This window comes from Hordeum vulgare, chromosome 4H (genome assembly GCF_904849725.1).
Source record: "Hordeum vulgare subsp. vulgare chromosome 4H, MorexV3_pseudomolecules_assembly, whole genome shotgun sequence".
Classification (NCBI taxonomy): domain Eukaryota; kingdom Viridiplantae; phylum Streptophyta; class Magnoliopsida; order Poales; family Poaceae; genus Hordeum; species Hordeum vulgare.
The window spans coordinates 587,953,005-587,966,991 of NC_058521.1; the positions used below are offsets into that span (position 1 = coordinate 587,953,005).

Here is a 13,987-nt window from a genome sequence, read left to right on the forward strand (position 1 = left end):
TGAAGCCTTTGGCTGCAGGAAAACCCTCAAGAACCACATTCCGCGTCCATGAGCTCAAGTACACACCCCGGTCTGTCTACCGCATTCTCTGCAGTGTGCTAGCGCCAATTAAAGGCCATGATGATGACGAAGATGTCGTCGGTCTCATGAAGAATATCCTCTTCAACATCATTCACGGTATCCCCATGAATATCCATGATTTATTCTTGAGGACTTTGGCTGACAATGCAATGTGCCCATATGATCACACAATTTATGCACCATGGATCATGAGATTCCTCAGGACAAGGACAGGCATCAACTTTCACGCAAATTTCCAGAACCATGTTGGTTATATGCCTCCTATCCGGGTCAACAAGAAGACTTTCGAGCCCATTGAGGGAAAAGGAAAGTATGTAATTGATGAAGGAAGCAGGCCTCTTGATGGTCAATTTAAGGAGCCAGATGCATATTCCTCATGGGACGATACTGAGACTCGTCCACCAAGCCCAGTTCCTCCTCGCGTTCTAAACACCAGAGAGCTTCTTCTCAGTCTTCATCAGAAGGTGGATCACAACCACAAATGGGTCAAACGCCAGTTTGGTGCCATTGTGAAAACCCTCACTGAGACACAGAACAGTGTGAAGCTTAATCATCATATCTGCATGAGGTTTTTGATCGCACCTGGGCTACCCTTGCCCATCTGAAGACCCAGACTGAGCTTAAAGAATTGAACTTTGAGCAGGACTTTGACTGGTCGTGGCCTCCCAAGAAGAAGTTCAGGCCCATTCCAGTGCCAGATCTTGAAGGCAGCTCCTTCTCGTCCTTCCGCACCGCCGAATCTGATGAGGAACAACTCGACACCGCAACAGGCCCAAGGAAGAAGACTACACCCAAGAAGCGCCAAGGATCTTCATCAACCGCCAAGAACTGAAGTCTTCACGGGCGTTAGGCCTCAGTTTGTCCCTTTTTGTCACTTGATGACAAAGGGGGAGAAACTTGAGAGTTAGTTTTCAAACGGGAGTTATTTTTGGGGCTTATGAACTATATTTACGTTACAAACTCTTGGCTCTTCTGAAGTTTTTATGTAATGAGTTGTAACTTAAGCCCGATGGTACTCTCACGCTTTTTGAACGTTTTTCTTCGCATGCTTATTCCTCAAGTTTTAATGCACGCATGCTGGAATTCGTCAGATACCATTAGCCATCATGCATCTTCATTTTCTTCATATGATATGTTATATGTATGCATGATTTACAAGATTCAGGGGGAGATCTCCATGATATAAATCATCAATGTGCATATGCTATAAAAGCAAAATCCTCAAGGTATGCACATCTTCAGGGGGAGTCTCTGTGAATCTTGTCTTCAAATTCCTCAAATTAAGTATTTACACTTCACATTTTTATTCCCTGTTGAAGACTTAACCTAATTGTCATCAACCACCAAAAAGGGGGAGATTGTAAGTGCATCTAGTGCCCCTTAGTGATTTTGGTGGTTTGAAGACTTATAGGTTAAGTATCTAATGTGTTTATAAGTGTACACAGGATCTATAAGTCATTGAGGAGTTTGAGATATTTGAAGAATATCGACCCCTAAAAATATATGTCTTCAGTTGAAGAAATTGGTCTGAAGCTGAAGAAATGAATCGCGAAGAATTTGCGATGAAATTGATATTCCTCATGAAGATATTGATATTGAGAAGATCGGTGGTTCCTGAAGAAAATCGTTCTGAAGAAATTGAAGCATGAAGATTTATGTTTTCTGTTTTACTTTCTTCGCATTTGATGAATAGGAACACCGTACTGTTAAAGGGGGTCAAAGTAACGCTATGGAATGAATTTCCTCATGATGCTCAACCCAAGCCAAATCCTACCAAAAGCCTCAAGTGAGGAATATGAGTGACATGAGGACTCTCACAGTTGAGGGTCCCGACCGTTTCGATAGCCACGCCAAGTCACTGGTCTTATCCACTCCAACGGTCATATTATTTAAGGGCATTAATGTCAAATCATGTCGGGATGCTCCCAGGCTATAAATAGCCACCCCCCACAACCACTAGCTGGTTGGCTGCTCTGTTAGAAACTGACACTTGTCATAAGAGCAACCCAAATTCCTCAGAGCTTTCGAGAGTAAATCATCAGTGAAGAAATACACCACCCACCGAAACCACAAACCAAACCTAGTGATTGAGCATCACTGAAGAAGTTGTTCCTGTGTGGGACTGAAGCCTTTTACCTTTGAGGACTGTGCATCCTCCAGACGGTTAGGCGTCATGGTCTAGAGCAATCCAGCAGTCAATTGTGGATCGCCGGGTGACCGCGTTTGTGAGGGTTTGGAAGTCTGCCCTGAAGACTTACCACGAGTGTTGGGCGAGGACTGTGTGTCCTTAGCTCAAGGAGAGTACGGTAGGGACTGTGTGTCCCGGGACTGGGTGTCCTTTGGTTTCAATACCAAGCCGCTCCAAACCAGATGTACAACTGTCACAGCAGTTGGAACTGGGTCATCAACAACAGTCTTCACCAAGAATCGGGTTCTAATTCCTCAACTCTTTACATTCTCTGTATTATGTGTTGATGACATTCACTGTGACTGTTTGAAGAATTTGCTGAAGACTTTCTCTGAATTTCCTCAACCCCAAATTCTTCACTTGAGTTAAACATCATCTGTATTCTGCGTGCCTGCTTACTGTGCAATCTGTTTTCATAATCTTCACTCTGCAATACTGCTGTTGTGAACGATTGCACGACTGATCCTTAACTGTTTCCGCTGTAAGTTAGTCATCAGTGAGGAATTTCCTCAACAGGAATTTCCTCAGTGATGAAATTCTAAAAATCTCCTATTCACCCCCCCCCTCTAGTCGATATAACGCACTTTCAATTATCACCACAATGGACGGCAAGCTTCAAGCATGATCTCTTCGTGATGCTCTACTTGAACTTGCACACCGCAAACTTGATGATGATTACCACTTGACCTCATCCTCCATGGGTTGTATGAGATCTTCATCTTGGCGCAAGCCCATGGAAACATACATAACCTCACACATAACTCTTACGTAGACCATGAGTTAGTACACAAAACATAATGAACAATACTTACCATACCATGTGATCACTTGATCCCTCTCGGTACATCATGTATGCTTTATGTGTTGATCAACTTGATTGACACTTTGACTTAGTCTTGATCAAACTTGTACCATATGTTCACTTCCATGAAGATGGTGTCTTGAAGGTAAACACGAATGTTCACACAATCTTCTTCTTCAAGGCATGCTTGCAATAAGCTCAACTCCCACATGACCAATCTTTGGATAAATCCTTGAATACCACCTTGGTCATCACATAGACTCGTTGAAACCAACAAATGGACTTCAAGAAATGCATATGGACAAATCCTTCGACTATAACTCAAGGAAACCATTAGTCCATAGGGATTGTCATCAATTATTAAAACCAAACATGGAGGCACAGTGTTTGAACATCGTGCGCACAGGCTCCACTTACTTACCCTTCATGCGTGCATCTGTTGGGCTTTGCCCTTGTATCCCCATTTCGCCCCTACTTACCCTTCATGCCTTGGACCTATAAATAGACCTCCTCCTCCTCCATTCCAAGGTTAGCAAAGTGATAGTTCAATAGTTGATCTTTGCTCCTTCCTCTACCTTCTCATGGAGACTGAGGACTCCACCGGATAAGATCCTTAGAGGATGTCAAGGCACCTTACGAGGGAAGATCCATCTTGGATTTAAGGCCCATATCTCCTAGAGATTTGGATGAACTTTATAGTGTACCTTTGATTTCCCTTTGTTTTTCATGTACCTTGTGAATCTTGTGTGGTTTTTAATCTAGTGGATGTGTGATGTTTTTTAGAGTTTTCCCCTTGTGTTCTTCTTGATCTCTTTCCTCACCATCTCCAAGTATGAAGAAGATATCATCTAAACTTCCACCCTACATCATCAAAACAACCCGAACATACAAAAATCAGACATAAACCGCGTTCACTTGCGTCACTCGTGCATGCATGCATGCATGCATCGAAACTGAAAAAATCATGGCATCAAACAAACGGACGAAGCACACCCCCGTAAAATCTAGGACAGACACACATAGCTCATGATGGACCAGTTCCCTCCAACTAACGCCCAATCATAACGTGCCAAGTTCAAGCACTCCGTAAATCCCGGGGTAATTATGTGTGCATGTATAGCTTTACTCGGATATCCATGCGAACGAATTTGCATTCCCTAGCGCAAAAAATTTCTTCCATCGTGTGAAACCTCCCAGCACACCCCTCGTCAAACTTGCGGCTAATCAAAATGACACATGCCAAAAACAAAAAAAAGTGAAGAGTCACAGCTAGTCCTTCTTCATTGACCGTTTGACGGGAACTTGAGTGTGAAGTCGGAGTTGTAGTGTTCCTATGTTGGTGCAAGGTGTGTTTCTTTCTTTACGAATATGTGACCGAAGGAAGAGCTGCTTAGTCCTCAGCATGTTTGGTCGACTGTTTGGCATAGGTCGACTTGATTCCCGTGTGTCGTTCGTTCGGGGAGGTTATGATGGGTCGTTCGTGAAAAAGACGAAGTTGCTTGCTCGAGAAGAAGTGATGACGATGCCATTGTAGACAACCTTGACGGTGTCCTTTCTTGGGCGCTGTATGTGGATCTTGTGGGTAGTCAGGTTGGGGGATGCCCTTTTCTTGTTTATGTGTTGTAACTGTTTTAGCTTCGATTTTCGTTAATTAACAAGATAATTCTATTTGACATTTTTAATGAATCGGGCCCTAAGGAACTGTGTGTCAAAAAATGTGCTAAAAGGCACATGTTTGAGCACTATAAAAGTACCAACCCTTTTTTTGTTTTGCCTTGATGTATAACACTATTAGTTTTAGAAAAGAAAAGAAACATACACAAAAATGTAAGTGGGGAAGTAGCAAAAAAATTGCCATGATATATAACAAGAAATTGCCCCATGGCTATAAAAAAACATCATACAATAAATATACATATCCGGTGGTCATTTCCAAATCTGACATTTATGTAAGTACAAAGTTTTCAAGGCTCCGTTAGAAATTTAATGAACAAAAAAGATAAAAAAAATGGGCAAGTTCACTAAAAAAATTGTTAACCACATGAGAAATTCAGATTTTGCTTTGTTCGTAAAAGCATGACATATATCGAAATTTTGTAATGATAGGATGACAAATTGAGGGATTTTAAACATGTTAAATATGGAAAATATATCACATGGAAAATGTAAGTTTTGTTTTGTAAAACGGCATGGAAATTTTAATTTAATTTTGCAATGATAGCATGGCAAATTTAGGGATGTTGTTCTCTGATGAACAGTGGCGGAGCCAGCTCAATGTGATAGCCTGGACAGCATATGAAGGTTCCTAATGACCGGCAGCTATTTTGTGATTTGCCCATGAAAAAGCTGAATTTTCTTCATCCTTGCCATTATTTTAAGAAAGAGATTGCAAGCTGAGCCTAGGCAACTGCCCAGGGTAGCTCTGATGAAAAACATGTTAAATATTGGAAAATATGTCAGATGGCAATTTTGCCACAAAAAAAAAAACTTGTAATAGTACTCCATTATTTTTGAGACTGAAGGAATACATGATAGTTTTATGCTGTTCCTGTCGAACTTAAGATACGCCGCAAGTTTCCATGCATGCACGAGGAGAGGTGATGATATGCGTTTACCCTTTTTAGAGAAGAAAAAAAACATATATTTGACCAGAGTGGGATTTGAACCCACGCCCTTTCGGACCAGAGCCTTAATCTGGCGCCTTAGACCAACTCGGCCATCTGATCAGCTGTGCCTCATTTATTTTTATAACTTTCTTATTAAAACCGTGGAAAGAAATAAAGTAACAACTTGCACGTGTTCATTTCCATGTAGTAACCCGGAGAAGATGAACAAAGATATAACGGGTGATATAGTATATATAGGCTCTCACATTAGATGAGATCACTTTTTTAGAATACTAAACATGTTCAAACATTTTTTTTCAGAGTTATAAACACACCCCACTCCACTGATATGTTGTGAAATAATTTCAGTTTTTTTTTGGAATGCCTAAGTATGATTTTTTGTGGTCCATCTCATTGATCTTACTAGTTGAGATCCTACATTAGCCTCCGACATCCCTGAAGCTTTTTTTTTTCTAAGTTGACATCCATGGAGTTGGGAGCATTATTTCAATTGCATCACTTGTCACGGGTTTATAAATATATATTCCATGCTTACTGTATCTCAGACGTGTACCACATTTGTCTACTACTCCCACCATTTCATAATATAAAATGTTTTTACAGCCAATACTTCATTGTACAGTACTACTTACTAAGTTAAGAAACCAACCAATGTTTAAAGAAAAGCAAAACAAAAATTGCCAGGCCCAACTTATTCAAAACATTATTTTAATAAATACAAAAATACAATTAAAACAATACGTCCTATGGTTTTGAAAAGGTTTATGTTTCACCGTCCCTCGAGATGACATGTGCCTACCGTGTGACACGGAAAACCAACGTCTGCTCTCTTGTTTTGGTACATCCGTAGGTACGAATGCCCAAGTAAAAGATCTCAACTTTCATTTTGGCAAGTAAGGGCAGCTCCAATGCTATACCTCTAAACCGTTCCTAAACGTTTGGATCATGGTGTCCGGATGTTCATTATCATTCAATACCATACTGTAAACATATGTAAATGCGTTCGAGCGTTTGAATTCCGATAAATAGGCCCTGTTTGTAAGTGCCACGTTAAAATTCCGATAAAGGGCCCTGTTTGTAAGTGCACCACATGGCGATAACAAAAACCAGGCACATCAGCGGCCAAATAAATTTGTAAATATATCTGCAAAACATTTTGTCCAGTTGAGCTGAAATTTTCCAAGGTTAGTAATTATTGCATATACCTTTTTTGTGATTTTTTCCAAAAATGTTAAATTTTGAACAGAAATTTGAATGAGCTAACTAAAATTTCTACAATGTGGCTGGTTTTCTTTGCCACACATGCGCTTACAAGAAGGATCCACCGTCAGAAATTATATCAAGGTACCTAAACGAACCCATACTCCCGTTATTTTTAACGTAAAGTAGGTGTTCTATGCAAAATCAGCACCAATAGACTGATTTATACAAGCTTAGCAAAAAAACAAAAAAGCAAATTGACAACCAACATGCACCCCAAACATAACTTAATACCACTAATAATAACAACCTGACAAAAAATAATACACCCCTATCATCCCAGGACCAATACGCATGACTGATCATATGTACAGAACCACCACACAATTTATGAGAAGCTACCAGAACCCAGGAACAACACGAAAAAAACAGACAACCATTTTTACCAGTCACACACACACACACAGAGTCAGCTCCAACTACCATTTTCAACAGTCACTTCTCTCATACAGCCCTCTGCCGCGACTCCATGACATTTCGACAGTTTCAGGTTGCTCAACGACCTACCGACCCATCGGGCCGAGCTGAGAACTAGCTAGCAGGCTACGACGCGTGCTGCGAGACCCTCCTGCTGCCGCTGCCTCGCCGTCTGGACGGCGTGCGGGCGTAGTGCGGCGAGCCGCCGCTGTGCGCTGGGGATCCCAGGGAGGCCAAGGAGACATAAGGCTGGCTGGCGACATGGTTCAGGCCTATGGCAACGTCGGCGATGATCGGCCGGACGTGGGGCTGGTCCTGCAGGCACATGATGCTGATCACCACCAGCTGGTTGAGCGCTGACGGCGGGTAGCTGCCGCGGAGGGCCGGGTCGGCCAGCCGGTGGAATTTCCTCTTGTCATGCATAAATGGTCTTGACTGCATATAAGATAGATAAAATGAAGGTGTGAGTAAGCCTCCAGAGCTTTACAGAAACATATTTGAAGGTCACAACAGGGTAGAACTGCTTACCCATGTTAGCAAGCTCTGCTCAGGTTTAGGCCTCGAAGCATCATAGATCCTTCTCCCAGTGATCAGCTCCAACAGAAGAACGCCGAAGCTGTAGATGTCGGATTTCATGGTGAGCTTGCCACTCACCACGTAATCAGGGGCGCAGTATCCATAGGTACCCATGACCCTGGTAGAGACATGGGTCCTGTCACCAACGGGGCCAACTTTCGCGAGTCCAAAATCGGAAAGCTTTGGACTGAAGTCCTCATCCAGCAGAATATTGGCAGCCTTCATGTCGCGGTAAATGATCGGTGGGTCTGCCACGTTGTGCAGGTACGAGAGCCCTTCTGCTACCCCAACAGCTATCTTCACTCGCGTGTTCCAGTCCAGTGGTGGCTTGCCATGAGGCACATCTGTTCAAAGGTGAAATTTCTATCAGTCAAATGAAGTGTACAGGAACAATGTAGAGCAGAAGCTTGTTAAAAGGACAATGGCGATGTTTCGTTTCAGTATACAAATAACTAAATTGCTTTAGAATTAAAAGAGGAGCAACAATACAGTAATAGCACATCATGAAAGCGATTGCGGGCATAGGAAAATAAAGGAACTTTGCAGAAAAGTTCAGACAGCCACATAATGCCCATCACCTAGTACTGCTATCATTATGCAGACCATGTGATGTTCAGACATGAGACAAAGCACGGGACATCAGAACTTCAATAATTTCCGTGGGGACAATTTTGGCTAACCTTAGGCATTATGTGCTCAATAATTTTGGCATGTAGGAAAATGGTTAATCACAAAAAAGGTTGCTTTTCAGGTAAGAAACTCATAAGCGAGTATGACAAAAAAAATTGTGTGGATTGCACACCGAAACCAGTTTATTTTGTAGTTTTCCAACATACACAAAATGGATGGTTCAGACTACCCAACTAAGTGATTAAGTCAATATAATACTTACCAATTTACTAACTTTACAAAAAATGGATGGCATTGATATCGCACTCAACACTTAACTTATAGTGTTTGTAAATGGACTTGACCATAAATGATAACAACAAACTATTACATTGTCCCCTGACTTCCATCCCTCGAAAGAGGAGATAGCAACCTCATAGTTTCAGACAGCTTGCAAAGTATTCAGCCCTACAAGAAAAGAAATCAGGAAGAGAAAGGCGATGGCAGAGGACATATACTATACTACGTCTGACCGTTTTTAACTTATCTTCGTCCCAACTTTGACTTCTTTAAATACAAAATCCTGATTGCAATTCAAGTACTAAGAAACACAAAATTCAAACCTGAATCCATGCACTAAGAAACTTTAGGTGGAAGGTTGGTTGATTCACCAACAATTAATACAGAGCAAATATCTGCCTTATTGTTTATTTATGATTTTTGTAGAAATAGAAACTTCAATATGCAAAAGAGATAGCACTGTGAATTGTATTAAAGCAGAAACTAAAAGCGACATAGAAAAAGAACCAAGCAACGCTCGATTGGCTAGCTGCACCAACAATTAATACCAACAAAAAAAATCTGCCCTATTGTTTCTTCAGGATGTTTGCAGAAATGAAAACTTCAACCTATAAAAGATAGATAGCATCCTGGATTCTATTAAACCAGATAATAAAAGTGACATAGAAAGAGAACCGAGCACCACTCGATTGGCTAGGACAGGTCTGCATGCTCGGTGCCCACTGACCTGCGTTCGAGGCCCAGCGTCAGCAGGGTGCTCAAGGTTGGTTGATGCACCAACAGTTAATACAGAAAAAAAAATTATACCTTGTTATTTCTTCACGACTTCTGTAGAAATGAAAACTTCGAGATGTAGAAAAATAGAATCCTATTAAAGCAGACAATACAAATGACAAAGAAAGAGAACGGACCAACGCCTGGTCTGCATACGCATGGCTTGCCCATCCGTGATCGAGGCCCAGCGTCAGCAGGGTCCTCAAGGTTGGTTGATGTACCAACAGTTAATACCGAGAAAGTATCTGACTTATTGTTTCTTCACGATTTTCGAAGAAATGAATACTTTGACATACAGAAGAATAGACAGCATCCGGAATTCTACTAAAGCAGACAATAAAAGCAACAAAAAAAGAGAAAACAGAACACCGCTCGCTTGGCTAGGAGCGCGGGTCTGCGCGCTCATTGCTCATCCACCCGCGTTCGAAGCCCAGCATCAGCAGTGAGCTCAAGGTCGGTTTATACACCAAACAATTAATACAGATAAAATATCTGCCTTATTGTTTCTTCATGATTTTTGTAGAAACTAATACTTCAACATATAGAAGAATAGATAGCATCTTGAATCCTATTAAAGTATATAATAAAAGCCAAAAAGTAAGAGAACCGGGCATCGCTCTCTTGGCTAGGAGCGCAGGTCTGCGTGCCCATGGCTCGCCCACCCGCGTTCGAGGCCCAGCATCAACAGGGTGCTCAAGGTTGGTTTATCCACCAAACAAATAATACAGATAAAATATCTGCCTTATTGTTTCTTCCCGATTTTTGTAGAAATTAATACTTCAACATATAGAAGAATAGATAGCATTCAGAATCCTATTAAAGCAGATAATAAAAGCCAAAAAGAAAGAGAACCGAGCTCGCTCGCTTGGCTAGGAGCGCAGGTCTGCGTGCCCGTGGCTCGCCCACCCGCGTTTGAGGCCAAGCGTCAGCAGGGTGCTCGGTTCTTCTTAATATAAAAGATGTTCAGGGTTCTAGTGCCCTGTTTTTAATTGAACAGAGAAAATGGACCTTTTTTTTATTTCTTACTTTCTTGTTTGTGTGCGAAGACCCACATGTACTACCTGAATGCACATCATGGTAAAAATTTCAACACTTCAAGGATTAACATTTGTACTCAGATGTTTATCATGCGGTATTCCCACTAGCAAAAGTGTCCATGTGTTGTTACAGAAGTTTTTTTTCTTCCATATTGCATCAGCCGTTTAAATGTTTGTGAGATCACATCCATAACTTTGTGCAAAATGAAGAAAGATATATCTCGAAGTATACATCAGTTGAATGGACCTTATGTCCTCCACATAATGGATGACAACAGGTAATGTCCTAATAACTCAATAGGAAATCTTGATGAGGCCATGAGGGTGAATGGACCACCACCAACTCAGATCTTTATAAGGGTAGGTATAAAGACAACTAAATATTTTTTGTTTTCTTATGAACTGAGTAACCCGGTCAAAATACGATCTGTTTCATATTTCAAAGTAAAAAACCACCGTGATCCTGAGAAAGTGAGACTCCAATAAATCCTCATACCGGTGTACCGGACAAGAAGAATCTTCGAACAGTTGGAGTACCACCTTCTATTTTTTCGACAAAAGTAGGACATTCTATTTTGTTTGGTAATAGTAACTGGACTTCTCATTCCACCACTAACAGAGGTTATCATAGGCTAACAGACAGCAGCACAACCATAGATGGTTCCCAAAAGTGAACCCCAAAAAGGCAATCCTCCAAGTCACCTCTTTCCCTGAGAAAGGAGAACCATAGATGGTTCTTCTATGATACGATACATTTATTTTCCCCTTTGATTTGCCAAACCCACACGAATTTCTTTCGAGAGCGCGCACCAGTAGGGTATAGGTTCACCACACAAACTGAACTACCATACGCACACATTCCAACATGGATGCTTAGTTGACTGCATTGCAGAGATGAACTGAACCAAAAACAGAGAGCAGGTCTGAATAATTCTGAGAAGAAGTAAGGAGTATTACCAAAGAGGTGGCTCTCGAGGCTGCCGAAGGGCATGTACTCGTAGACCAGCAGCCGCTCGTCCCCCTGCGCGCAGAAGCCGACGAGGCTGACGAGGTTGGGGTGGCTGAGCACCGTGAGCATGAGCACCTCCACCAGGAACTCCTTCCTCCCCTGCACGCTCTCCCGGGCCAGCTGCTTCACCGCCACCATCTGCGCATCGGAAGCGCCCTGTGAGAACCAAAAGAAGAATCAATCGAGTCTTTCACCGGAAACCAGGACCGCCGGAACGGAGCAGAGGTGGGGCAGAGAAGCTCGCCTGCGGGTTGGTCTTGGAGATCTTGCCCTTGTACACCTTGCCGAAGCCGCCCTCGCCGATGAAGTTGGCCTCGTTGAAGTAGCCGGTGGCCACCAGCAGATCCTTGAAGGTGAAGCTGTGGGCGCAGCCGCTCCCCACGTCCGGCGCCACCTTCCTCTGCGCGTCGGCGACTGCTCCGAGACCCAACAGCACACCACGGATTAAGACAGAATCGAAACAAAGAAGAGCGCTTTGCGCTGCGACGGGGGGGGGGGGGGGGGACGGACGGACGGACGGAAATCAGCCAATAAGAGAGCACCTGAGTCGTCGTCGGTGCAGTGGTGGGCGAGCTTGGAGGGCTTGAGGTCGCCGGCGCCTCGGCGGGCCGCCGGCGCGAAGCACCCGAAGCAGCCCATCCCGGCCGCCGCCCCCCAAATCCGCGCGCCTGTCAGGTATTTGCGGCGCGAGGGCAGGGAGGAGGATCAATCTGGGAGCGAGCAGGGAAAGGAAGGGAGGGAGGGAGGGAGGGCTATAAATGCGCGACCAAACCCGTCGGCATGGGCCCCGTCCCGGGGGAACTCCGATCCTGGGGCCGGGATTGACTGACGGACCGATCGGCCGAGCAGCGGCGAGGGGTTGCGGGGCTTAGCAGGCAACGGCGCGCCGGGGCGGTGGGGCCGCGCGAAAGAGGCAAGAAGTAAACGCCGGCATCGGCAGCGGGGGGGATGAGGAGGAGGAGAGCGGCGGCGGCCCCAGCGGGCGAGCAATTCTGGAAAGCATTAACCAGCGTGGCGAAACGAAATCCGCACTCCGCCTCCGCTGGCTCCTGCGGGAAACCAAACCAGAACCAGAACCAGAACCAGAACCGAAACCGAAATCGAATCCCGGCTGGTTTGGAAGCCGGCCGCCAGTCTCGCGGCCTTGCTCCCGTCCGGACGGACGGAGAGAGAGAGGGAGAGAGACTGTTTCTTGGGCGGGCTGGGTTTCCCGCGAGATGAGGATGAGAGAGCGTGACTGGTGCTGCGTGCGTACTGTTTCCTTGGCGTGGACTGTGCTGGCTTGATTGCGCGGTGGTAGATCTGATGACCGGCGCTGCGCTCCCTACTCGTACACCACCACCATGATATTTGCCAGTCCTTTCCTTCCTCTCCCTCTCCCTTGTTCAGAAGCTCCGGCCGGGCCCGCATGTCACCCTCAGCTAAGCTTACGCGCGTATTTTCGCAAAATCCTTTTCGGTGTATTCGACGGCGAGTATTCGTCTTGGTCGCTTTAATCCGTGTGGATTTTTTTTTGGCAATATATTACCATAATCGTAAATGATGTTTGATTTTCTTTTTTTGCTTTGCTATGAAGCAAAGACGACATTGGGCATGGCTATATATGAATAATCTTTAGCGGTCTCTTTAATAAACAGGCGGGTTGGTGTTTCACAAGACCCTTTTTTGTGTATTCGGCGTATATTTTTTCTTAGCCACTTTAACGCATCGATTTCTTTGGATCAAGCAGTATGTATATATATACAAACAATGTGTGATGACTGACTATGTTTGTTACTCCCTCCGTTCCTAAATATAAAACCATTTAGAGATTCTACTATGGACTATATACAGATGTATATAGACATATTTTGGAGTATAGATTCACTCATTTCGCTCCTTATGCAGTCTATAATGAAATCTCTAAAAGGTCTTATATTTAAGAACGAAGGGAGTACACAATATGTAATTGTAAATGGAAATTCCGTTTTTTTTACTACAAAGGCGCGATGATATTTGTCATGGTTGTATATTCAATAATCTTCTTGTTGTTTTGAAATAAAATTCGAATAAACTGCATTGTTGCGAGGGGTGGTAGATTTTGCATGTTCTCTTCTCTCCGCGGTTATTGTTGAAATTTCCAACATAACCTATCTTTCTCCAGTTACATGACACATCATGAATCAAATGGTCAATAAAATTAAAGTCTTATCAATGTGTGTATGTTTCTACACTAACTAAAGTGTTATACACATTACAGTGTATGTCATCTGGCCATGGTAGCTCCCTCCCTCTGGTTAAACGAAGGTACAATAGGATTGAGTAGCC

General features: G+C 43.4%; 1 protein-coding gene and 1 non-coding gene across 3 annotated transcripts; both read right to left on the reverse strand.

The window, feature by feature from the left end:
- Window positions 1-5,716: 5,716 nt before the first annotated feature.
- TRNAL-AAG lies at window positions 5,717-5,797 on the reverse strand. The gene has a single exon. It is a non-coding gene; the product is annotated as a tRNA-Leu (tRNA).
- Window positions 5,798-7,168: 1,371 nt separating this feature from the next.
- On the reverse strand, window positions 7,169-12,868 carry LOC123449779 (probable serine/threonine-protein kinase PBL21). 2 transcript variants are annotated; one of them, XM_045127107.1, is made up of 5 exons: window positions 12,223-12,868; window positions 11,925-12,094; window positions 11,629-11,818; window positions 7,904-8,295; window positions 7,169-7,810 (listed from the first exon to the last, which is right to left on the reverse strand). In XM_045127107.1, exons 1-5 carry the CDS (start codon window positions 12,317-12,319, stop codon window positions 7,502-7,504), a joined length of 1,158 nt encoding a protein of 385 aa, XP_044983042.1. In that variant the 5' UTR covers window positions 12,320-12,868; the 3' UTR covers window positions 7,169-7,501. The 2 variants fall into 2 exon arrangements, with proteins under 2 accessions (XP_044983042.1, XP_044983041.1); XM_045127106.1 differs by having other exon boundaries at window positions 11,629-11,836.
- Window positions 12,869-13,987: the final 1,119 nt, after the last annotated feature.